This window comes from Perissodus microlepis, chromosome 4 (genome assembly GCF_051167445.1).
Source record: "Perissodus microlepis isolate ML-2025 ecotype Zambia chromosome 4, ASM5116744v1, whole genome shotgun sequence".
In the NCBI taxonomy this organism is placed as follows: Eukaryota; Metazoa; Chordata; class Actinopteri; order Cichliformes; family Cichlidae; genus Perissodus; species Perissodus microlepis.
In genome coordinates, this window is record NC_140464.1 from 5,834,118 (window position 1) to 5,859,689 (window position 25,572).

At 37.3% G+C, this 25,572-nt stretch overlaps 1 protein-coding gene across 1 annotated transcript; it reads right to left on the minus strand.

Annotated features, from left to right (window-relative positions):
• Window positions 1-12,058: 12,058 nt before the first annotated feature.
• Window positions 12,059-21,514, minus strand: hsd3b7 (hydroxy-delta-5-steroid dehydrogenase, 3 beta- and steroid delta-isomerase). Its single transcript, XM_084925252.1, has 6 exons — window positions 21,305-21,514; window positions 20,040-20,195; window positions 16,498-16,606; window positions 14,371-14,470; window positions 13,730-13,892; window positions 12,059-13,208 (listed from the first exon to the last, which is right to left on the minus strand). The coding sequence occupies exons 1-6, from the start codon at window positions 21,462-21,464 to the stop codon at window positions 12,796-12,798; spliced, it is 1,101 nt and encodes a 366-aa protein (XP_084781378.1). The 5' UTR covers window positions 21,465-21,514; the 3' UTR covers window positions 12,059-12,795.
• Between the last annotated feature and the right edge of the window lie 4,058 nt (window positions 21,515-25,572).

Below are 25,572 nucleotides of genomic sequence, written 5' to 3' on the forward strand. Positions count from 1 at the left end.
AACTGTTGCACACACAGTTAATTCTTAATTCATACTGTATCTCACATTGTCTTCATGTTGTAGGCCCATATAAACAAAAAAACTGTCCCATTGTTCTGTTAGAGTCTCTGTCTTACTGCTCAGTCTTCCCAGCATTTTCTCACATGCGGCATTTTCAGTCATTTTCTCCTTCCACTTTTTTAGGGTTGGAGTCCGAGGGTCTTTCTAAAGTGTTAAAATGAGACGAACACACGTCACAATCCCAGTGTTTAACACTCTAAAGCCTGCTCACCTCTGTCCCCCAATAGGCACAGTCTTGGTGATCTAGGTAATTTAAGTTTCACCCAACCCCCCATATATTTGAAAGCATTTTCCCATATTGGGGAGACCAGTGGACATTCCCATAAAGCATGTACTAACGTACCTTTTCCTTCTTGGCACTTCCAGCACAGGTCGTCTTTACTGATTCCCATTTTATAAAGTCTCGTTAGTGTATAATAGTACCTATTGAGAATTTTATATTGAATACATCTGCCTCTAGCTTCCCTAATGTAGAACCCATTTTCAGAAATAATTGAATCCCATGTTCCCTCATCAAAGGAACAATCCAGATCTTTTTCCCAAGCCCTTTTAAGACTTTTACATATATTGTTTTTAACCCAATGACATAAATGATACCATTTTGATGCCTTTGCAGTTAAGGGTGGAAGTACAAAGAAATTCTCTATGACATTTTTCTCCTGAGACAATTTTATTTTATCTTTCAGACAGTCTCTCATTTGTAAATATCGCCAAAAATGGCCGGATCCTTCCAAATTAAACTTTACTGTCAAATCATTGAAGGACATAAACATGTTATCTTCATATAAATCACTTATTAATCTTATGCCTTTTTTGTGCCACTGTGGCCAATAAATTGTTTGTTTACCTATTTTTATTTTGGGGTTGTGCCACAGGGGTGCATATTTTTGAAAGTATGGGGAGAGATTGCAGCTCTTGTGAACCACTTGCCACATCATTTTTGAAAAAATAACATCATCCTTGTTTTCTAAAATAAGTACCAATCAGTTAATTCATCAGACATCCTCTCACTCTCCAGGACTGTGCTAAACAATCTGATTAAAAGTGTCATGAAACGCTGTGTGGCAGGCAGGAGATGTGGACCCAAAATGCAGGCGCTCAGACTCAAGGTGTTAACTCAAAGTCACAGCTTTATTGGCTGGCAGGAAAAAACATACAAATTAAACACACAGGGAGATCCACACAGCATGAGGGACGACGCGACACAGACTCAGAGAAACACAGGGTTTAAATACACTGGGAAGTAACGAGGGGAATGAGACACAGAAGGAGGGCACAGCTGGGAGAAATCAGGACTGACGAGACAAGCAAAGCAGGACGCATTCACATAAGACACGGACCTTCAAAGTAAAACAGGAAGTATCACACAGAGATGCGAACTTAACACGGTGGAGACAGCAACTAAGAAACACAGAGACATAAACCATAAGGCAGAGGACTCTAAGAACCGAAAGACGCAGAGGGAAACTCAAACATGCAGACACAGACATACACAGAACAGAGGGGACACAGAGAAACATGAAGGGCAAGGGATCGAAACTGGAAACCATAGAATAACTCACACAAGTACAATAATACAAAAAATCACAAAGAACTAAACACGCTGGGTCATGGGACCCAGGACCCTGACAAAAAGCCCACCTCCCTCTCTCCCAGACATCTCCATACCTCCAAATGCATAGATAAACACAGATGTCTTCCGCTGTTCATTTGCTTCATAGCTGTTTTCAATTATTAGTGTCAGTTTAAATGAAAAACTTACTGCTATGTTTAGCAACCTAAATGATAAAAAAGTGCAAATAATTTGGACATCAGAAAACAACAGGTTTCATCAGTACAATGTATAGTAACTCCCTTTTCCCTGTAATTATAAAACCAAGTAGAATAACAATTGATACAGCTACATTGATAGATAATATATTCACAAATAAAATTGACCATGAAATAGTAGGTGGACTTCTTATAACTGATATAAGCGATCATCTTCCTGTTTTTGCAATTTTCCAAAATTATTTTGGGATTAAAACTAAACAAAAGAATCAAACATTTGATATGATACGACATAGAACAACAAGAGCCATTGCTGCCCTCCAGGTGGACTTAAAGGAACACAATTGCAATGAGGTTTTTGCAAATGAAGATTCAAATAGTGCATATGATGCATTCCTATCAACTGTAATCTCACTATATGAAAAACATTGTCCTTTAATGGAAATCACTAGAAAGCATCACAGATCAAATAAGCCATGGATCACAAAGGGGATAAAAGATGCATGTAAAAAGAAAAATAATCTATATAAGAGATTCATAAAACAGAGGACAAAAGATGCTGAAATAAAGTACAAGTTATACAAAAATAGATTAGTAAATATTATAAGAACAAGTAAGAAAGAATATTACCACAAATTATTGGAGCAAAGTAGAAGTAACACACAAGAAACATGGAGGATATTAAATAGTATAATCAAAAAGGGCTCAAAAAATAAGAATTATCCAGATTATTTTAAAAAAAGATAAAGATATTGTGCTTGATAAAACTAAAGACATTGCAAATGAATTTAATGATTTCTTTGTAAATGTTGGCTTTAATTCAGCAAAAGAAATTCCAGAGTCAAGAAATAATAACGACTTAAATAAACATATTACTCAGAATGTGTCCTCCATGTTTATTGGTGCTGTAACTCATAGAGAAATAATTAACATTGTGAAGGCATTTAAAAATAAAAAGTCCACTGACTGTTTTGGTATTGACATGATATTAGTTAAAAGTATTATAGAATATATAGTGCAACCTTTCGCATACATTTGTAATCTGTCCTTTCGAACTGGTGTGTTTCCCTCACAAATGAAAATAGCTAAAGTTATTCCAATCCATAAAAACGGAGAGAGATGTCAGTTTACCAATTACAGGCCAATATCACTGCTCCCACAGTTCTCAAAAAATTTAGAAAAGTTATTTGTTAATAGACTTGATAAATATATGGAGAAACATAATCTCCTAGTGATAACCCATATGGCTTTAGAGTGAAAAGGTCCACTTCGATGGCAGTGATGGAACTTGTAGAAGGGATGTCTAATGCAATAGATAATAAGGAATATACTGTTGGTGTTTTTATAGACTTAAAAAAGGCGTTTGATACAACTGATCATTCTATATTAATGAATAAACTAGAGAGATATGGCATAAGAGGGATAGCATACAAGTGGATGAAAAGTTACCTGGATGACAGATATCAATATGTCGAAATCAATAATGTAAAATCTAAGCAGTTGAAGGTAACTTGTGGTGTTCCTCAGGGCTCTGTGCTGGGCCCTAAATTATTCATATTATATATAAATGACATATGTAGTGTTTCCAAACTGTTAAAATGTGTATTGTTTGCTGATGACACCACTCTGTATTGCTCAGGTAAAAACCTAGAACAGCTTCTGACTACAGTGGAAAAGGAGTTAAATATATTAAAAAACTGGTTTGATGTAAATAAGTTATCATTAAATATAAAGAAAACAAAATTGATTATTTTTGGCACTACATGAAAAATGTATCTAAACTCAGGGTTAATGGAATTGAAATTGAAAGAGTGTACGAAAATAAATTTCTTGGAGTGATAATTGATGATAAGCTGAGTTGGAAGTCTCATATAAACCATGTGAAAACAAAAATGTCAAAAACCATTGCTATTCTCTATTAAACAAAGCATGTCCTGAATAAAAAATCATTATACACACTTTATTGTACTCTGTTGCTTCCATATATGACTTACTATCTGGAGATATGGGGTAATGCATATAAAACAAATACTCTTCCTATTTTGAAGTTACAAAAAAGAGCTATAAGAATTATAAATCAATCAAACTATATAGAACCAACTAACATTTTTTTTATTAATCTGAATACCCTGAAATTTTATGATTTAGTTGAATATAAAATGGCACAGATAATGTATAAAGCACAAAATAACTTGCTTTGCCCCAGTACTCAGAAGCTGTTTAAAGTCAGAGAGAGTCAATATGACTTAAGGGGAACAGATTTCTTTAAAAAAAAACAAACAAGATAAGGACAAATATAAAGCAGAGATGTGTTTCTGTTAGAGGAGTTAACCTGTGGAATAGTTATGACAGTGATTTAAAAAGGTGTGGTTCATTTTCCTTGTTTAAACACATGTTTAAAAATAGAGTATTAGAAAAATATATAAATCAAGAATGAAAAGAGCAAAAATAATAATGCTGAAACTCTTGACTGTTTTTCTTTGATGTAGTTACTTATCTAAGGTGGAAAGGTTTTTTTTGTTTGTTTGTTTTTGCTTTGCTTTGTTTTATTCTTTGCTTCGAGCCCTGTGCACAGGAGCTGTATGCAAAAAGATCTTGTGTTAAAAGGGTTGGCGTAATAAGCAAATGCTTCAGCCAATACCTTTTGATTAGCCTTGTCTCATGCTTTCTTGCTTTGTGGTAGATCTTTGTTCTGTATTCATTGAGATATTTGAATGCTAATCAATAAAATCAAAAAATCAATCAATCAAAATCAATCAGTTACTGTATTTATTTATACTTTGTAACGAACTAAAGGGAAGTTTCAAAGAAATAGGTCATATCAAAAGGAGAAGGCCACAAGATTTCCCACATCAAAATAATGATGGGAAGTTAGGTCAATGAAATCAATCTATTATCGGGGTTTTTTTGTTTTTTTTTAACTTTGTTGGTGTGTTCAGTTGCGCCACTAGATAGCGCAGTTGCATTTTATTGCGACGAGTTGATTAAGTCTGAGTTTCTAGATGCAGATTTCACCATGGCAACGGGAAAATAAAGAGGAGCGTCTCCTTTTTAATCCAGTGGGCCCAGGAATGTGCGTGTCAGTGATGACCGTCTGTCTCAGAGCACTCAAGTAAGGATTACTGTCTTAGAAAGCAGGAGGGGAGGTGGGGAAAGTCATTTTGATTAGCTTGGACCACTCTGTCAATATCGTAGCATAAAATTTTGCATGTGAAAGAAACTGACCATAAAAACATATGGGGACACAGTTTATTTATGAACCTGTGATCGTCACACCCATAGTAATAGAGAAATCCACAACCCTGATGGATTTAACAACCTTATTTTGCTGCTCATGCCTGGAAAAATTACATATTTATAGCTGGTCTGGAAACGCCTAGGATTTCCCCCAGATGAGCTGGAGGAGGTGGCTGGGGAGAGGGAGGTCCTCCCTTTTGTGTTAGACTTCTGCCTCCAAGGGGCTGAAAATGGATGGATGGACTGTATTTCTTAATAAGAGTTACGGAAAAACTCTGCTGTAATGTTCCCCAGTGTGGCCATTTGTAATTTCTAATCTAATTTCAGCCCACACAAATATATCAACAGCAGTGATCACAAAACGGTGTATAACTGAATACAGTAGTGAGATCTTTAACCAGGTCTTCCCATTAACACCTGACCTGTCCAGAGGTTCAGTCAATGAGCTCGTCAATAGCTTCAATGCTAAAATGTTAAATCTCATGGACACTATTGCTCCCATTAAGGTGAAGGTGATCTCTGGAAGGAAAAAGTCTCCATGGAGAAACTCCACACTGGTGAAAAATGAAAAAAGAGAGTGTAGGAAAGCTGAGCGCAGATGGAGAAAAACAAACCTCCAGGTTTATTATGACATCTATAAAGAGAAACTTCACAATTATAATTTACAACTGAGGAGTGCAAGGAGGTCCTACTTCTCTGACATCATCACCAAAAACAGTCATAATGCTCGGGTCTTATTTTCTACAGTTGACAGGCTAACAAACCCTCCTGTGTCAGTGGCAGCTGAACTTCATTCGGTCTACCTAAAAAATCAGTCAGACAACTACAGCTCATTCAGAACTCTGCTGCTCGAGTCCTCACTAAGACCAAAAAAGTGGACCACATCAGTCCAGCTCTGAGGTCTTTACACTGGCTGCCTGTCCGTCAGAGGATAGACTTTAAAGTTCTGATGCTGGTCTATAAAGCTCTGAATGGTTTAGGACCAAAATACATCAGTGACCTCCTGACCCAGTATGAACCTTCCAGATCCCTCAGGTCATCTGGATCCGGTTTTTTATCAGTTCCCAGAGTCAGAACCAGACACGGAGAAGCTGCATTCAGCTTTTATGCTCCATATATCTGGAACAAACTCCCAGAAAGCCTCAGATCAGCTGAAACACTCAGTTTATTTAAATCCAGGTTGAAGACTCACTTATTCTCAGCTGCATTTGAATAAAACACCAAATCCACACTGTTAAGCTTAAATTTCAAAACTTACATTTTAACAACTGATTTTATCTACTGTCCTGGTTTTATCTACTGTTTTTTTAATCAATTTTAACTCATGCTTTTTATTTGTTTTTGTTCTTTAATGTCTCTGTAAAGCACTTTGAATCACCTTGTTGTTGAATTGTGCTATATAAATAAACTTGCCTAATCTAATCTAATATCAGCCTTCACTGTTTCCTCTCTTGTAGCCGTAGGAGAGATGTTTTATCGAGTTATTGTTAATAGTCATAGTTAGATCATAGTAATGGTTTCCTATTTAACTGAAAAAAAGGCAGGGCAGCTTTACAGGTCTTTATTGAATGTAAGTTTTATCTGTAAAGGCAAACATGTTATGAACCATTTTAGATAAGGACCGGGGAACAGAATACAAACAAAATAAATGAAATATGAACATAAAAATTCAGTCTAGACAGGATGAGCTGCAAAATGGCCATGCTGAACCTGATCCTTGAGTCCTTGATCTTTTTCTGTTGGACATGGTTTGCTGCTCCATTATGGAGCCTCTAATACCTTCAGCTGGGTCCAGTTCTGGGCAGACCCACAGAGTCTGCTTTATGTGATTTTCAGTGGTACAGACACTGTACCTTTCAAATGCTGTTTGACATAATAAGTGAATCTCAATCTTTGAACAAAGACAAACATTACATGTAATCAGATTACATTCAGACAGTCTGTCTGCTTTTAAAACACCCCTTTAAATTCCTTTAGTTTAGTCTTAGTCTTAAAAATCATTTCTGTTTCATTTCTGTTCCTTACCCAAATATCCACATCATATCCAAGGTTCCACCTGTAACACAAAATGTTTCCATTAGTGTGACTGATTGCAAAACAAAGAACAGATGTCTTTTATTTAAACAATGATTGCTACAGTGACCTACAATAAATGTTGCAGTGCAAGGAAGCTGGCTGACCCTTACTGTCCACAGAGTGGAGGTCTCTGTTTTCTCTGTCTCTATAGTTCCTGCTTCCTGGAACAGGACCCCCACCTGCCACAGGTCCACAGAGTGGCTTTTCTGACAAAAGATTGTAATTTTTTTTTAATTTGTATTATTTTTTGTCTTCTGCTATTCCTGGAGTAAGGATGTGATGCCAGCATTACAACAATGCAACAATGGTGTTTCAATCACAAAGATGCATAATAATATAGTTTTCTTTCAAAAACTATCCATGTAAAGTCTTTTTCTTTATAGAATCAATGTGATCTGTCGATTGTTATGACAGCAGACTCTCAGACAGAGAGTTGAAATGAAACTTTAAGACATCTCAGGCTGTTCATGTTTTTGTAAATAGAAAAATGTTCAGAATATCTATTCACTTCTCATGAAAGATATAGGTGTTTGTTTTCATGTAGGTCGCTATGTTATACAGTTATGTTTTACTGGTTCACCCCATTTGTTATATGTAGCTCCTGGTTGGCTCGTGAACTCAAACAGGTTTGACACACCTAGAGACTCCAGTTGTGAACCACCAAAACACATCAGTTAAACTCATACTCATGGGGATATGGTGAGGGCAAATATGCATACTGAAACAAAAACAATGATTTAAAGTTATGCAAGTGGTTTCCAGGGATGGGATGTAGTGATGTGTATGAGAGTTGTTATGCAACCAAAGACTGGGATGATAGGCAATGAGATCAGGGCACCGCCCTGATGCCAAGCACAACACAAGAAGCCTTGTAGAAAGGATTAAATAAATCTTTATTTGTAATGAGAAAAAATTAAACATTCCAATTGTTTCACAATAACAAACATTTCTTCAAACAGTAAAATAAAACATTTTATAAACTCTGCTAAATCAATAAAATATTAGTAACCTGAGTAGTAAATGCATGTAAATTGAGTTTACATTGTCACTATTAATACTGTGCATATTGATAATATTTAATGTGAAATGCATATCTAAAATTAGTACACGCCACAGAAATGGATAGAATAACAACGTAATAATTACGTTGTCTTCACTGTTTGCCCCATCTAGAACTAGTTAATTAACAAATGAAGTAGTTAACGGTTCTGATGGAATCAGTGGTCATCACTTTATAATGAAGCTTATGGGGGGGGGGAGAAAAAAAAAGTGTCAGTGTTATTTTTCTATTTCTTATTTTAACTTTGAATTAAGGCATTCTGTGGATGTTGGCAGAACTGAAAACACCAACACTCTAGAAAGACCAAGAACAATACTGATTTATCGGTACTGCATAGTTTTTAAATAGTTTTTTTTTAAATTTGCATTATTTTTTGTTTTCTGCTATTCCTGGAGTAAGGATGTGATGCCAGCATTACAACAATATAACAATGGTGTTTCAATCACAAAGATGCATAATAATATAGTTTTATTCCAAAAACTATCCATGTAAAGTCTTTTTCTTTATAGAATCAATGTGATCTGTCGATTGTTATGACAGCAGACTCTCAGACAGAGAGTTGAAATGAAACTTTAAGACATCTCAGGCTGTTCATGTTTTTGTAAATAGAAAAATGTTCAGAATATCTATTCACTTCTCATGAAAGATATAGGTGTTTGTTTTCATGTAGGTCGCTATGTTATACAGTTATGTTTTACTGGTTCACCCCATTTGTTATATATAGCTCCTGGTTGGCTCGTGAACTCAAACAGGTTTGACACACCTAGAGACTCCAGTTGTGAACCACCAAAACACATCAGTTAAACTCATACTCATGGGGATATGGTGAGGGCAAATATGCATACTGAAACAAAAACAATGATTTAAAGTTATGCAAGTGGTTTCCAGGGATGGGATGTAGTGATGTGTATGAGAGTTGTTATGCAACCAAAGACTGGGATGATAGGCAATGAGATCAGGGCACCGCCCTGATGCCAAGCACAACACAAGAAGCCTTGTAGAAAGGATTAAATAAATCTTTATTTGTAATGAGAAAAAATTAAACATTCCAATTGTTTCACAATAACAAATATTTCTTCAAACAGTAAAATAAAACATTTTATAAACTCTGCTAAATCAATAAAATATTAGTAACCTGAGTAGTAAATGCATGTAAATTGAGTTTACATTGTCACTATTAATACTGTGCATATTGATAATATTTAATGTGAAATGCATATCTAAAATTAGTACACGCCACAGAAATGGATAGAATAACAACGTAATAATTACGTCGTCTTCACTGTTTGCCCCATCTAGAACTAGTTAATTAACAAATGAAGTAGTTAACGGTTCTGATGGAATCAGTGGTCATCACTTTATAATGAAGCTTATGGGGGGGGGGGAGAAAAAAAAAGTGTCAGTGTTATTTTTCTATTTCTTATTTTAACTTTGAATTAAGGCATTCTGTGGATGTTGGCAGAACTGAAAACACCAACACTCTAGAAAGACCAAGAACAATACTGATTTATTGGTACTGCATAGTTTTTAAATAGTTTTTTTTAAAATTTGCATTATTTTTTGTCTTCTGCTATTCCTGGAGTAAGGATGTGATGCCAGCATTACAACAATATAACAATGGTGTTTCAATCACAAAGATGCATAATAATATAGTTTTATTCCAAAAACTATCCATGTAAAGTCTTTTTCTTTATAGAATCAATGTGATCTGTCGATTGTTATGACAGCAGACTCTCAGACAGAGTTGAAATGAAACTTTAAGACATCTCAGGCTGTTCATGTTTTTGTAAATAGAAAAATGTTCAGAATATCTATTCACTTCTCATGAAAGATATAGGTGTTTGTTTTCATGTAGGTCGCTATGTTATACAGTTATGTTTTACTGGTTCACCCCATTTGTTATATATAGCTCCTGGTTGGCTCGTGAACTCAAAACAGGTTTGACACACCTAGAGACTCCAGTTGTGAACCACCAAAACACATCAGTTAAACTCATACTCATGGGGATATGGTGAGGGCAAATATGCATACTGAAACAAAAACAATGATTTAAAGTTATGCAAGTGGTTTCCAGGGATGGGATGTAGTGATGTGTATGAGAGTTGTTATGCAACCAAAGACTGGGATGATAGGCAATGAGATCAGGGCACCGCCCTGATGCCAAGCACAACACAAGAAGCCTTGTAGAAAGGATTAAATAAATCTTTATTTATAATGAGAAAAAATTAAACATTCCAATTGTTTCACAATAACAAACATTTCTTCAAACAGTAAAATAAAAAATTTTATAAACTCTGCTAAATCAATAAAATATTAGTAACCTGAGTAGTAAATGCATGTAAATTGAGTTTACATTGTCACTATTAATACTGTGCATATTGATAATATTTAATGTGAAATGCATATCTAAAATTAGTACACGCCACAGAAATGGATAGAATAACAACGTAATAATTACGTTGTCTTCACTGTTTGCCCCATCTAGAACTAGTTAATTAACAAATGAAGTAGTTAACGGTTCTGATGGAATCAGTGGTCATCACTTTATAATGAAGCTTATGGGGGGGGGGGAGAAAAAAAAAGTGTCAGTGTTATTTTTCTATTTCTTATTTTAACTTTGAATTAAGGCATTCTGTGGATGTTGGCAGAACTGAAAACACCAACACTCTAGAAAGACCAAGAACAATACTGATTTATTGGTACTGCATAGTTTTTAAATAGTTTTTTTTAAAATTTGCATTATTTTTTGTCTTCTGCTATTCCTGGAGTAAGGATGTGATGCCAGCATTACAACAATATAACAATGGTGTTTCAATCACAAAGATGCATAATAATATAGTTTTATTCCAAAAACTATCCATGTAAAGTCTTTTTCTTTATAGAATCAATGTGATCTGTCGATTGTTATGACAGCAGACTCTCAGACAGAGAGTTGAAATGAAACTTTAAGACATCTCAGGCTGTTCATGTTTTTGTAAATAGAAAAATGTTCAGAATATCTATTCACTTCTCATGAAAGATATAGGTGTTTGTTTTCATGTAGGTCGCTATGTTATACAGTTATGTTTTACTGGTTGTTATATATAGCTCCTGGTTGGCTCGTGAACTCAAACAGGTTTGACACACCTAGAGACTCCAGTTGTGAACCACCAAAACACATCAGTTAAACTCATACAGATATTTTGCTGTATTCCCACAGACATGCTTTCTCTTACATCAGAGAGAAACATTTAACAAGAAAGCCTAGCCTTTGTGTCAGACCAAATTAAAATCTACTGGAAATGTAAAAACAAAAAAACGTAATTTTTCCACATCTTTTGGTTTTGTTTGCGAAAAAGGATTTATGAGTTTGTTTGGAAACTGTTAGTCTTTGCTTTGTATTTCCTAGCACCATGCATGGTAGTGTTTTGGAGATTGCTATGCAAAACCTCAAAATAGGGGGGGGGGGGGGGGGGGGGGGGGGGGGGGAAACCCAGGTCTACAGGAACACTGTTTAGCAAACTCTCTAAAGGAACTCCCTTTTCCTTCTGAGTCATAGAAGTTCAAATCCAGCTGGTTTTAGTATAGCATGACAACAAGTTTCCACATGACTTCAAGGAGTGATTCTCTCTACCTACCGTAATGGGTAAACACTTGGATACATAGAAACCGGAGAACACAATGTAACCATGGGGATATGGTGAGGGCAAATATGCATACTGAAACAAAAACAATGATTTAAAGTTATGCAAGTGGTTTCCAGGGATGGGATGTAGTGATGTGTATGAGAGTTGTTATGCAACCAAAGACTGGGATGATAGGCAATGAGATCAGGGCACCGCCCTGATGCCAAGCACAACACAAGAAGCCTTGTAGAAAGGATTAAATAAATCTTTATTTGTAATGAGAAAAAATTAAACATTCCAATTGTTTCACAATAACAAATATTTCTTCAAACCGTAAAATAAAACATTTTATAAACTCTGCTAAATCAATAAAATATTAGTAACCTGAGTAGTAAATGCATGTAAATTGAGTTTACATTGTCACCATTAATACTGTGCATATTGATAATATTTAATGTGAAATGCATATCTAAAATTAGTACACGCCACAGAAATGGATAGAACAACGTAATAATTAAGTCGTCTTCACTGTTTGCCCCATCTAGAACTAGTTCATTAACAAATCAAGTAGTTAACGGTTCTGATGGAATCAGTGGTCATCACTTTATAATGAAGCTTATTTTAACTTTGAATTAAGGCATTCTGTGGATGTTGGCAGAACTGAAAACACCAACACTATAGAAAGACCAAGAACAATACTGCTTTATCGGTACTGCATAGTTTTTAAAGCTTGAATGTCGAAATGAATGCCGTTTCAAAAATGTTATGAAAGCACCTTTTAATCTACTACGACGAGAATTATTGAGACATCTTTTATAAAACTGTTTATATGCTCTGTATAAAAGCTTTGTTACACTGTCCCTACTGTAAGGCGCAGTACTGCTTGTTTCTCTACAACATTAATAGACAACAGGCATTATTTACGTATTGCGATCCCGTCTGTCTACATAGCAGCTTCTAATAAATGTTGCTGTGGTTGAGCTCAGATCAACGGTCTTTGGAGTTTTCTGAAGGAAATGTGCTAATCCATTTCTTTGTGCGGGCCAGACATTCATCCCAGCTGTACAAGGGGCAGTAATCGAAATAACGCTCAGCTTTGTCGGTGCGCACTGTGAAGGTGGTGCTAACAACGGCCAAGGTGTAACTGTTCAGCAGCGGCGTGTAGTTGTATATGGGTTTTACTAACCAGTGCATCAAATCATTAAACATGGCCAGAAACCATAACACCATTGTGGGTATCCGCGCCTTGCGAAAGTTAAACTCAGAGAACAACACCATGTTGAAATCTTCGTAGCTTTTGTAGGGTGAGTCATCGTAGCAGTAGAACGCTTCTCCTCCAACTTTCTCCGGGCGCTCTCTCAAAGCTTGGGCTGCAAGGAGATGCATCCAGGCAACATTGCCTAGGTAGACAAACAAGTGGATAAGTAACAGATTTAATTATGGTGATGTAAAGAGTGCAAATACTTAAAATACATCAATTGTAGATACTACTTTAGTCATTTGATCTGCATCCAAGTGACATCCTTTCTATCCAGTTGTGGTTGATACTGCATGCCTTACATGCATGCATTTGTAAAATGTATTAATATCATAAATGCAATCATATTCTGTTAGGAGATCAGAGGATTTGTGGTGTGAATTGGATGCATGTATACATGTTCACTGATAATGACCATCTGGTATTGAATTTATTATAAACTGATTAAAAGTTGTTCAAGAGCCTGCTTAAGAGCATCAGGGTTTCTTATCATATTATCATCTGAAATTCTAATGTTATGAATTGCGTTAGGTGTAAAACCGTAAACTTCCTGCGAAGTGCAGAGGAAGTGCTTCTACATGCTACATCTGCTTTAAAAATGACGGCGCCTTTAACCAAGTTTTCAGTGCCACATAGGAAACGTCACAGAAGTGGTAATTTTACCTGCATAAACTCGACCGTGTTCAACATGCTCTGGGATGCCTCCAACAATCAAGCCTCCCCTTTGAACACCCTGCTTATAGAAGTCCTTTATTAGCTGGTGCCCCTCGCCATAGATCCCCGTTGGCCTCAGCGAGCATGTGTATAAGTGCTTACCACCCTTAACCTGGACAGGAAATAAAAACAACTTTTAGTTTTCAGGCCAGAGGCAGATAAAATAAAAGAAAAAGATTTAGATATAATTGTAAACAGCAGAAATTACACCACTGTACCACCGCATAGCCACAAGGGAAATTCTCACATTCTGTGGCAAAGTTGCACAAGAAACACCCCCCCCCCCCACACCCACACTATGACTTTGTTTTTTAGTCTCTTGCTGAGCTGGACTGGAGCCTTTAAAAAAACAAAAAAAAAAAAAAAAACATCTGCATATCTAGAGCCTCTGCATGGAACTGCCCAGTCAGAGTTTATCCAGGTTAAGCCTTTTTAGAAAACTCTAATCCTTTTACTGGTTTCACTGCATTATCATAGTTCAGTTCAAATGTACATTTACTAAATCTGTTTCATTTTGATGTAGTTCAAACAGTTTACCACTTTTCTTTACACAAAGTACACATACCATTAATTTGTGAAATATATCTTACCTTGGTGCCATTAGCATCAAGCACAATTTTCTCTGCCTCTGACTTGCTCTTGGGGTAGGCCATGCTGTGTTTCACTGTATAAGGTGTGTCTTCATTGCCCCTACAAAGAAAGAAGTCAAACATTCAGAGAAGTGCTCAGGAGAAGATAATCACCTAGTATTTTCTTGACCTTGCTGTGTGTGTTAGGAATGTGCTTAAACAAGGCGTGCTCAACAGGAGCGTTGAAATGAACCTTGGCAAAGAAGGAAAGAACAAACCTGATATCCATGTTTATTTGCAAGTTTTTCAAAGTTTGTTCTTATCTTTTTTCCAAATCTGTCTAAATAGAACAAATATTTGTACCAAGAGAAGGCAAAGGTTCATTCTTATAGGGTAACGTCAGAACTACAACAGCTGCCAAGGTGCCTGTGTACGTGCAAAGAGTGCACACCATCTGGAAGGCAGACGTGCTGTCAGCACGTTTGCTGGGCGTGATTTTCCTCATGTGACAAGGGCATTATGTGGAATTCTTTAAATCCATTTGTTACTGTAAATCCATTTTTGATATTGATAGTAATATGCTGTGACTTTAATTCTACTAGGAAATACCAGAAAGCTAATCTGTCTCAATGGCTGGAGATGGGCTGACGTAGAAAGATCTCAGTAGATAAAAGAGGGCATCCACTTGGAATGATTATATCAATATTTTTCTTTTGAATCTTCATCTAACAATCTGAGAACATACTGTAAAAAAGCTTTGCGCATGTTCTACGTCACACATCAACAAGAAGGTGCCTGATTGGTCCCAGATCCTTCTGTAGCATCACAAACAGCCCAAAGAATCAGCAAAAGAGACAAGAACAAGCAGTCCAGCCTCAGACGCTGGCCTCTGTAAAGCCCTAATCTCAAGATCATGGAGCCAGTCTGAGATTAGCAGGCAGCACTCAGAATTTTACTGGTACAGGTTGGAGGGTAAAGGGTGCACATGCTAAATATTAGGTCAGAGTTTCTGCAGCACAAACTCTTTTTTTTTTTAACCCTTGGTAGTGGTTGACCAGAATAGATTAACCATAAACCTCAGGAACTGGGTGGAATTTCCAACCAGACACTTAAATATTGACGAATGCCCACTTGTGCACCGTCACCTTAACCTTAGTGCATACAAGCATTGCACACCAGGGTTTTTCATTTCGGTCATGGGTGACAATGGGAAAAACCCTACCTTGAAATGCTTTCAGCCAAAGCACAAAAACTATTCCGTCTAACCCACATATGCCAGTAAATGGTCTGTCTGTGTCTCCTATTCCTATACTCAAAAAATATGACGGTGAACTATACACCTGGATCTGACTCATGCCTTTAGGAGTGAACTTTCCATTTGTCATCAGTTTTGACTCAAGAGTCATTTCTATTTTGGTTTCTGCTCATTTTTACCCAAAATATTCCAGAGCTACACAGGTATGGACATGCCACTCAAATGATGTCACTGAAAATGATGAATACACAGAAATACCCGGAGACAGCCCATATTTAGAAATCACATTGTGTTGCCTTTTCCTCTCATGACAGGCAAAAAAACCTGGCAAATGTACATTACATAACAATTTTTATTTGTTATTAAATAATTCAGAACTATTCCTCTGGTATTAACCAACCTTGAGTGACATAACTGTTAATAGCATGCCAAAGCAAATGATGGTGGCAAAACAGTTTGAACTTTAAGCTCCAGATTTAAAAGCTGTATAACTGCAGCAACATTACATAACAATTGCGTGACATAAAAGACTGGAAAAAATTAAAATATTAAAGCACTGGCAAAAGAAAGCTCAGACAGTAGCTCCCATTTAATGTCTTTTAATCAGAATAAACTACCTTGATCACTCGGTTGAATAAGACACAGAAAATACTAAATACTGCATTTGTCATTGACGTTTGACTCCACCCCATCATATCTTGCTCTGCACAAGTCATGTGTTTTAAATGATGGTGCTTTTAAGATAAGAGCAGTTACAAGGCAGCAACTACAGAAAAGAAACTAGATGAGCTAAAGCACTTCTTCAAATGGGGTTTAGATGTCTACTATGTTGGCTCAGTCAGCATAAAAAACAACAACATTTTAAACTAACAATGTTAGTTTTTGAATTTCACCTCTTAAAGTGATCTCCATTGGTGTTGGGACCGACTACTTCCATGCTGCTGGTATAGAGGAGGCACTCGATGCCGCACTCCACACAGGCTTTGATGACATTCTTTGTTCCTAAGAGGAAAAGAAAACATTGTTTTTAGCAAGTCTGCTCACTTTTGTGTTGATAGAGCAGACCGTAGCTCAAAGGACACTGTGACACAGAGTTTATTCCATCAGTGCAGATTTGAAGAAATCTGCTATTTTTTTTTTAAATGGATTGCTTCAAATTACTATATGAAACATCTCTATGTGAATAATTTAAACGGGACCCATGTGTGTTCTGTTTGTATGAGAGGACGCCACAAATATTTCTGCTCCTAAACAACATGGCCTCCATTATAAACAGTGAACATGAAGTAAAGCGGGGTCTTTAGTTTTTCCCTGCATCTTTCTGGCTTCCAATATTGAGGCTATTGTTTACGTATCTGAAAGTTAAAAACAAAAAATCTACGGAGTAAACACTTGACAAGCTGCATAGTTAAAATTTGTTCAAGTGCTGATGAGAAAAAGAAGTGCTGATGTGTTTAATTTGCCATCTGAGCAAAACAAAACAAAAAAAGAAACCCACAGAGTTCACAAATACCATGCACAGCTGCACAGACAACCATACCACTCCCTGTAGAGTGACAGACTTATCAGCACCAATGTGGTAGTAGATTACCAGGAACGTATGCCATATTTCACAACAGAGCGAGAGGTTTCACTCGCTACAGAAAAACTGAAAAAGCCAGACCAAAAACACCTCTACAAAATCTAACAGTAAATTTGCTGAATATGTGTTGTGATACTCTATTCTTGGCAAAAGTGATGAACTGAAATTACCAGCACTGTCATACCTACAGCTGTGCTGCTAGCACAGTTAAAACTAATCTCACTTTAAGGCAAAAATACATAGAACAGGACACAGATAAGACAGAGGAACAGACCATAATTTAAGATTCAATTTAGGTAAACCAGTTCCACAGTCTTCTATGCATAGTGGCTCACTGGCACGATTTCTAGGACACCTAATTAAATTTGTTTGATCTGTGCTTTTCCTGATGCAGTAACGTTTACTCTCCGCAAGCTCTGCTGTCTAGCTTTGGTGCCAACATGGTTGCATGTGGTCTGAAAGGAGGTTAAACATTGCAGCTACAGCCTAAAATACACAGGCTATTAGTGTTTACAATATAGTGCTGTTAGACTAGCATTTTAAATTTATACCAGTTATGAGAAGAAGAGAGATTTTAACCAGACACTAAAGGAGGAGGAACTAACAAGAATCTGTTGAAGAAAACCCCTTGACGCCAACACAGGGGAAATATTAAAATTCTTGAAATATTTTTCAGGTCTGTGAAGCCAAATGGGACAATCTCCTTGGACAGAGTAAAACAGACAATCATATGCAACTACTGGATCTTATCACAGATTTTTACAGAAGAAAAACTTTAACTGTAGTGGTTTGTTCATATACACTTTAGCAATCCAAATAATTAACATCCAGATGGAAAAAAAGCTGACCTCTGCACGAGATCTTTTTGGGAGCCTACAGACAAAACTGCCTTTAATCTGCAGCGATTGTTTTTGGGGTACAGATATTAAAAGCAAAGCCCCACCAGCAACATTTTCATCCCTTCTTTATTACTGTGATCAGTGTCTTCAATCTGGTTCTAGATTCAGATCAATGAAATGTTTTTGTTTTCCTTCATCGCAGCACATCTGGCATGCTGCCGTCAATAAAATTCTTTAGTCACTTGAAAGTCAGCGCCAGAGACATTTCAGGAACTCAGGAAAAATAGGCTGCAGCATTTCCTGGCTGACAATTGTAGTCAACAAGTCCACTGAAAACAAATACCTCTTAAGTATAAAGGCTGAATAGCTTATTCCTCTGTCACAGAGCTCCACTGTTTTCCACACACCATTTGGTTTAAGGTTCAGTTAGCTGAATATGGGCATCAGTTATTTTTGAGTTTGTGTAACATGATGCCAACCTACTGTTTTAAATGTCCAAATACCAAAAATATTATAGAGATTAATGATAGCAAAAGCTTCATCAGTGTTTGAGCCAAATTCATCTCTTGAGAGCCATTTTGCTACATAAAACAGTAGAAGGAATGATTAGACAGATTTTAAAGAATACAACCTGCCCACCTTCAAAAAACCCCTAGAAACAATAGTAAAATAAACCCAGTAAATTCCACAGACCCGAAGAAACGCTACCTTTGGGAACCATTTAAAATGGTTCTCCAGTCAAGAGTAAACTCATTGGTTAACTGTTATTTTGGACTGATAGGAGCTGCTTTTGGCAATCCAATACATTTATGAGTCACTAACTTTTCCAGGTTTGAACAAGGTGTTTTTATTTAACTGAGACACTTGACACACAAATCTGGAGTCTGTCTCTGATGCTCTCATGTGCAAATAGAGCTCTACAGTGACATATGATCAGTTAAACCTTGACCTAAATGTATAATTCAACCAACTCTATTTAGTCATAGTTTCAGTCAGTGAATAGTGACACTACTCTCATCATGTTCCAAAAAAGTAGAGGGGAACAAAATGGGTTTCCCCAGCAGTTCGCTTCTCGTCTGCACAAAGGAAACCCATCTCCAATAACAACTTCAGCATCATGTAACACTTAAACTCACCGCTAAATTCCACACTAACAGCATCAGCCAATTAGAGTTGAACTTGAAGTTTAAGAGAATCTGAGACCTCTGGTGTTTAAACAAAGTATCATTTCATAAAGACGAAACAACACTTTGAACACACAAAATGAGTCCTTGACTGAGTGTTAAGAAATATACTCTAAAACACTTCTTCAGTAGAGAATCAGAGAAGAGAAACACACAGAACTTCTTGCTAGCAAGGGCAGCCTCCAGAACTGAGACTCGCACTGAGAAACTGCCCCGGTCTTTATTTATACTTCAGTGGGTGCGTGTGTGTGTGGGGTCAGAGTGTGACCCCATAAAGACTTCCCTAAACCTGCTGGTCTCGAAGTCCAGCAGTTCATCAAACCAAAAGGCACTTAGACTAAGACAGATACAGCTACGTTTATCCTACCATAAAACAATAAGACAAGGTACGACCTCTTCCCATACTCCCAGGATGTGGGGGTGAACGCTAGAACACCTTGGAATGTTACAGACCCCCTAGGATGAGACATTCTTTCAATATGCCACCAACTATATACTTCTAAACACTAATGATTACATGCAGTATTCTACCATATGCAAACTTATATCATTAAAATATTATACTGACTACTAAGTACAATTTTCCATTGACACTGAGGCAAGAGGAAACCACACCTCAGACCAGAAATGTGAATATGTGAACTACAACTATTTTTCATTTTTTTGGTTGAAGGGAAACGTTCAGCCTTGGAAGTCATCCAAAGTAAATGCAGCCAAGGTTTTCCTCTAAATATCTTTCTGTGGTAAAATGTTTTTCAAGTTTAACTGTTGATTGATGTTTCCACCCCATCCCTTTTCCTTGTTATCACTTTGATCTTTCCAAGCCTCACCTGTTACGTTGACAGAGTAGATGAGGGGCTCTGGGACTTTGTACCAAACATCAACCAAGCTGGCTGTGTGGATGACAACATCGGTTCCACGGGAGGCCTCCAACACAGATTCATAATCCGTGATATCTCCCTGAATGACAACCACTCTTGTCCGCTCTGGGTAGAAAACATGAAAACACAAAGTTAAAACAAACAAACAAATAAACCTGAAAATAAATGTCCGAATTTTCCTGAGAATTCCACAAGGATGTTACAAATACACTGAGGAACAAACAGTTTGTTTACCAAGGAACTTCAAAAGAACCTATCCAAAGTGATAATGTCCTATTTTTAAATTCCACAGAAGTTTAAAACAATATAAGAGATCAGTCTCCACTGTTGAGCTGACATGGCAAAAATATAATGAAGGCCTTGAACCTATAAATTATCTACCATTTGTCCTTGAAACGCTGATAGCTCTGCACCTGGACTTTCACTCAGAGATTCTGCTGAAATTCAAACTGTTTTATGGGTTTTGATTCTTAGATGGATCACTAGTCTTTTTGTTGGGGCATTAGTCACAGCTTTGAGGGTCTTGTCTTGCTTAACTTCTGTATTTTACTGTAAGCAGACCAGTAATCAAGGAAACAAAACATATCTTGGCTTCCAAATGATTTCAGTAATGTTTCCCAGGAAGCAGGGAACAAAACCAAACGCATCATGTGAACCACCTTTGGTCACGACTCCTGGTTCTATGTAAACCAACAGGTTGGCATTCAAATTATTCAGAAAGTGCTGAAAGTCACGGCAGGTGCAACAACAAGACACGACAGGTAAATTAGGGTGCGCTCAAAACACAGCTTTCTTTATGTTGCCAAGGTGATTAAAAGCATATCTGGGACACAAACATCAGGGTATGCCATTTTTTTCCTTATAAGTCAATGCTGTACCTGCTCGAGGTATTTCATTCAAACAGACTCTAATTAAGATGACATAAAGCTGGCACGCTAAAGGTTTGAGTTAGGATTCTTATCAGGAATGCGGTGGCGAAGTGATGAAGACCGTTTTGTTTTCTCTGGAGAATTACCATGAAAAGGAAAAATGCTGCCGAATAAAACAAACAGCTCGAGTGATTTACGACAATATATCTGCGCGTATGTCTGTTTGCCGGTGAAAGATTTAACGTTAAATCGGTATATTAGCTAACGAAGTTCCGCGTTATAAACAGAAACAGCATTGCATGACATAAGTCACGAACAGACACGAAGCGCTTCTGCTCATCTTACCTGTGCTGAGATCATTCAAGGTCGGATCTACGCGTTTGTCAAACACCCGTATCTCCTCTAGACTGTCCTCCTTTTCCAGGAGAATTCTCAGTAAATGCTGGCCGAGAAACCCACAGGCACCGGTGAGCAGATACACAAGACCCCGCTGGTGTTCCGACATCGTGTTACGCTAGTGAACTCTGTGCTTTGCAGCGGCGAGCTGGAGCTTTTTTATACTGTCAGCCCCGCCCACAGAGATGATGAGCCTGTGTTGTGCCAAACTACGACACTGATGCTAACAGACTCAATAAACTGAAACAGCATTATTTTAGGGATGAAGCTGGACTCTCTTAATTTGGTGTCGGAGAGGCGAATGTTGTCCAAGATAAAGACAATGTTGGATAATTCCTCCCACCCACTCCATGACATGCTGGCTAGCCACAGGAGCATGTTCAGTGAGAGACTGACATCAAAAAGCACCACTGCACGACACAGGAAATCATTCCTTTATTTATCAGTAAGTGAATTATATGTATGTATATATTGTGCTACTTCTTGTACTTCTTGTATTGTCTGTTTTTGTTACTGTTTGTACTGGCACACTCTAACCAACATAATTTCCCCTAGGGATCAATAAATATTCTGATTCTGATTCTGATTTACCCCTTTTTGTGTTTTTGTGGGTTGATCAGCCACTATTTTAAGTTTCCCCTTTGTCTCGCTAGGTAGGTCAGTTTGTTTGAGTTATAAGTATTGTTTGTCAACTTTGAGTAGAGTTCTGTTACTTTGATCCAAGATTTAGATTTTTTTGTGTAATGTAACCAACTTTGTTTTTGGGTTAAATAAAAAGAAAAAACCTTTATTTTGGACTTTAACCTGTGCCAGAGTTTCCTTCACTGCTCGGCCCATCGCATGGAGGAACCCTAAAATTGGTTCTAATGGCTAAGCGTGGGGAAAAGAATGACAACTCCCAATACTTTCTATTGAGGGCTCCAGTAGATTTTCTTACTGTACAGGCTGTGATCAGCTGGCCTGCTTCTCTTTGTGGACTGAATTCAACCAGATGTCATCAGATGTTTCATGAGTTGTCCTGGCTAATTTCCATCCTCTACACTGACAGTATACTGTTTATACAAACTTTATACTAGACTGAATTAAGTTGGTATGAAATTAGAATTCAGTTAATGAACATTCATCTCTGCTACACCTTATGTAAGCTAAGTGGTAAATGGCCAGTCAAGTGGTATATAGCGCTTTACACATCCAGTCATCCACCCTTTCACACACTGGTGAGGGCAAGCTACATTGTAGCCACAGCCACCCTGGGGCGCACTACCGGGCCCTCTGACCACCACCAGTAGGCAAACATGGGGTGCCCAAGGATATTTGGCATGCAGGCAGGAGGCAGCGTGGGACCGAACCACCGATCGTCTGATTAGTGGCTGACCTGCTCTGCCACCTGAGCTACAGCCACAGACTCCAGATTTGTGTCTCGGTGTGTGTAAAATAAACACCTTGTTCAAACTTGTGTCTTGCCCAAGGACACAACGACCAAGACTGTCCAAGCCGGGGCTCGAACCGGCAACCTTTCAATTACAAGGCGACCTCCCAACTTCGGGGGTCACGGTGACCACGTTTATTGTGTCCTTTAAAGGCATGTGTTCCTAAACTTTTGATCAGCTGTAAAACAGCCTGTTTCAGTTTAAGCGTTGTTTTCAATAAACTGCACGCTCAAATGTTTTGCCTCACTCTCATTTCTTCTTGTTGCATGTTGAAGCTCTACTTGGAACTTTGTTTAGATCCAACCATGCAAAATATGAATTTTTGCCATTTTTTAAGTGGTCTTAAACTTTTGATTGGGACTGTATTATTGTTGTTGTGCCCACTTTAATCTCTGACTATCGCACATGTTTTTTTGATTTTCATCTGTTTTCATGTCAAGTCTCCAGATGGTTAATACACGAACAGGACTGACTTTTATGTGTTAAATCTGTTTGATGTCGAATAGCCAAGTCTGTTTTGAAAATGTAAGCAGTGAAAAGTACAGATATTTGTGTAAAAATGTAGCGAGTAAAAGTAAAAAGTTGTCAGAAAAAAAACTACTGGATTACAGATACCTGAAAATTCTACTTAAATACAGTAACAAAGTATTTCTACTTCGTTACTCTCTACCTCTGCCTGTAATATTTTCAATAATAACACCCTGTGTCATTTTAACTACAGTAAAATGCAAGCCTAAAATAACAATTTCAAATACTATGTTATGTGATATATTGTGACCTCACACCACAGACTAAAATGACGAGTTTATTAAATGTTTACTGTCAGATTAATAGCTATAAAAATGGACTTAAGGAAATGCTCTGAAGTATTTTGGCAGGTTCATGTCACTGATATGTGTAGTTAAACAATAAAGCATAAAAATATACAACCACAATGAAAGTTGTGGAGTCATCTTCTAGTTTTCAGGTGCATATTTGAGAGAACAAAGTCTTCATGCAGATGTTTCCACAACAAACTTGACAGTCGTGGACAGTGTCTGGCTGATGAAGCAGCAGTGTAGCAGTACTCATTTTTTTTATAACAATTTTTTTGTACAAGAGATAGTTGATATACATAGATATAAATACATGTTGCGTTAAATAAACATGGAGTCAGTTCCATATTTATGTTGTTTATAAAATAAATATAAGAATTATGCTACATTTTGCTTCTATTTCACTATATTTTGGAAACAAATATTAGTTTATATTATACAATATTGCAAACCATAGATTTATTTTATTTTAGTTTTTTTGCTGGTTGGCAACCATTAGTGAGGGTAATTTGGGTCAACAACTTCTAGTTTGATAGAAAAGAGAAAAGAGGCATTTATGCTGCATTATGACAGAAACTGGTCCTTCTTGTGTTCACCATGCTTCATTAAATGTTACAAAGGATCTCCATTGCACAGCGGACTACACTTTGGAAAATCTTCTGCTCTGTAATTGTTTTAGCATGTTGCATTGCTTGATTACATCTACCTTTAAGTGCACAACTGCTTCTCAAGTTTACTAAAAAAATGCTTTTGAAGTGGTCAGCACTGTTACAGCCCTCTTCTTCAACTTGGGTGTTCGAACCCACTGTGTACTAATAAATCCAGTAGTCTGTAGGCATGCCTGTTTGGTTAACTGATGATTTTAAGGTGACCAATGATGTTTAATGTTTAAGAACATAAAAATGATCTGTTGTGATAGACTAAGGAACACCGCATACCCATCCTTGTGCCTGAGGGGAGCTAGGATTGATCCCAACCATGAACCATAAAATGTATTAACAGTTGACCACACTTTATGCACCATACTTAAACAGAGGACGTCATTAGAAAAAAGGGAAGAAAACTGGTCACATTTCTATAGTGTCATTTCAAAAGGAAGCAGATAAGAATGACTTGATGGTTAAAGGTTAAGAACTTTTTTTTTTTTTTACTGCTTCCAGATGAGTTACAGGGCTAGGAGTCTTCAGCCATGCTAGCAGCTGTAATGCTTTTAATTTTAACCATGGCAGTTGAAATGTGTTTTCCAAAAATGTACTCAGTTCAAAGGCATGCCTGTTTGGTTAACTGGTGACTCTAAGGTAATCAGTGTTAGTTTGAGAACATACCCTTCCTTATGCCTGAGGGGGATCATGAACTTAAAAATATTTGACGGGCTCTAGCCAACTTGTTTTGAGAACAACAAACATGAACCTGGTGCCTTTATTGCCCTCAATATCTTTTAACCAGCAGCTAATGGCTTCAGAAGTGATGAGGGGAGCTACGGGGGCCTCATCTTGCTTCCTTTACTTTCCTTCTGTCATGAATATATTGTTATAGTAAAGTGGATCAGGAGACCTGTGAATGTAAAAGTAATCCCTTACACAAAATGGTCCATGTTTTTAATATGTTTGCCTCTTGAACACACTCACCTGCTTTTCACTGTGAGGAACAGTGGATCAGAAGAAAGTTGGCCTTATAGGGAGAGCACTAAAAAGATGGGAGTTGGAAATGCATATAAGGGCACATGTTAGCCAGCTGTAGCCTCGTCAACTCAGGTCACCATCTGTTCTCATCAGATTTCACTGCTTCCTCTTACAGTCTATGACAGTTGCAAATGCATTCATTTCCGGCACACAACTTCCTGCTCAACCAACATGCCTTTAAAGTGGCATAAGAGAGCGATCAACTAGAAGTCACTCAGACTCTCACGCTTGTTTCCAATCTGAACATCCATATCCAGCAGGACACTGACTTGGTAAAGAAAAACACAAGA

What these genes read in the sequence shown, in the direction of transcription:
- hsd3b7 (XM_084925252.1), bottom strand. Translation starts at nt 21,464, where the DNA reads ATGTCGGAACACCAGCGGGGTCTTGTGTATCTGCTCACCGGTGCCTGT. An exon ending in CTTGAATGATCTCAGCACAG is followed by an intron (nt 20,196 to 21,304) that starts GTAAGATGAGCA and finishes TTTTCTACCCAG; the next exon opens with AGCGGACAAGAGTGGTTGTC. An exon ending in TTGATGCTAATGGCACCAAG is followed by an intron (nt 13,893 to 14,370) that starts GTAAGATATATT and finishes TTTCCTGTCCAG; the next exon opens with GTTAAGGGTGGTAAGCACTT.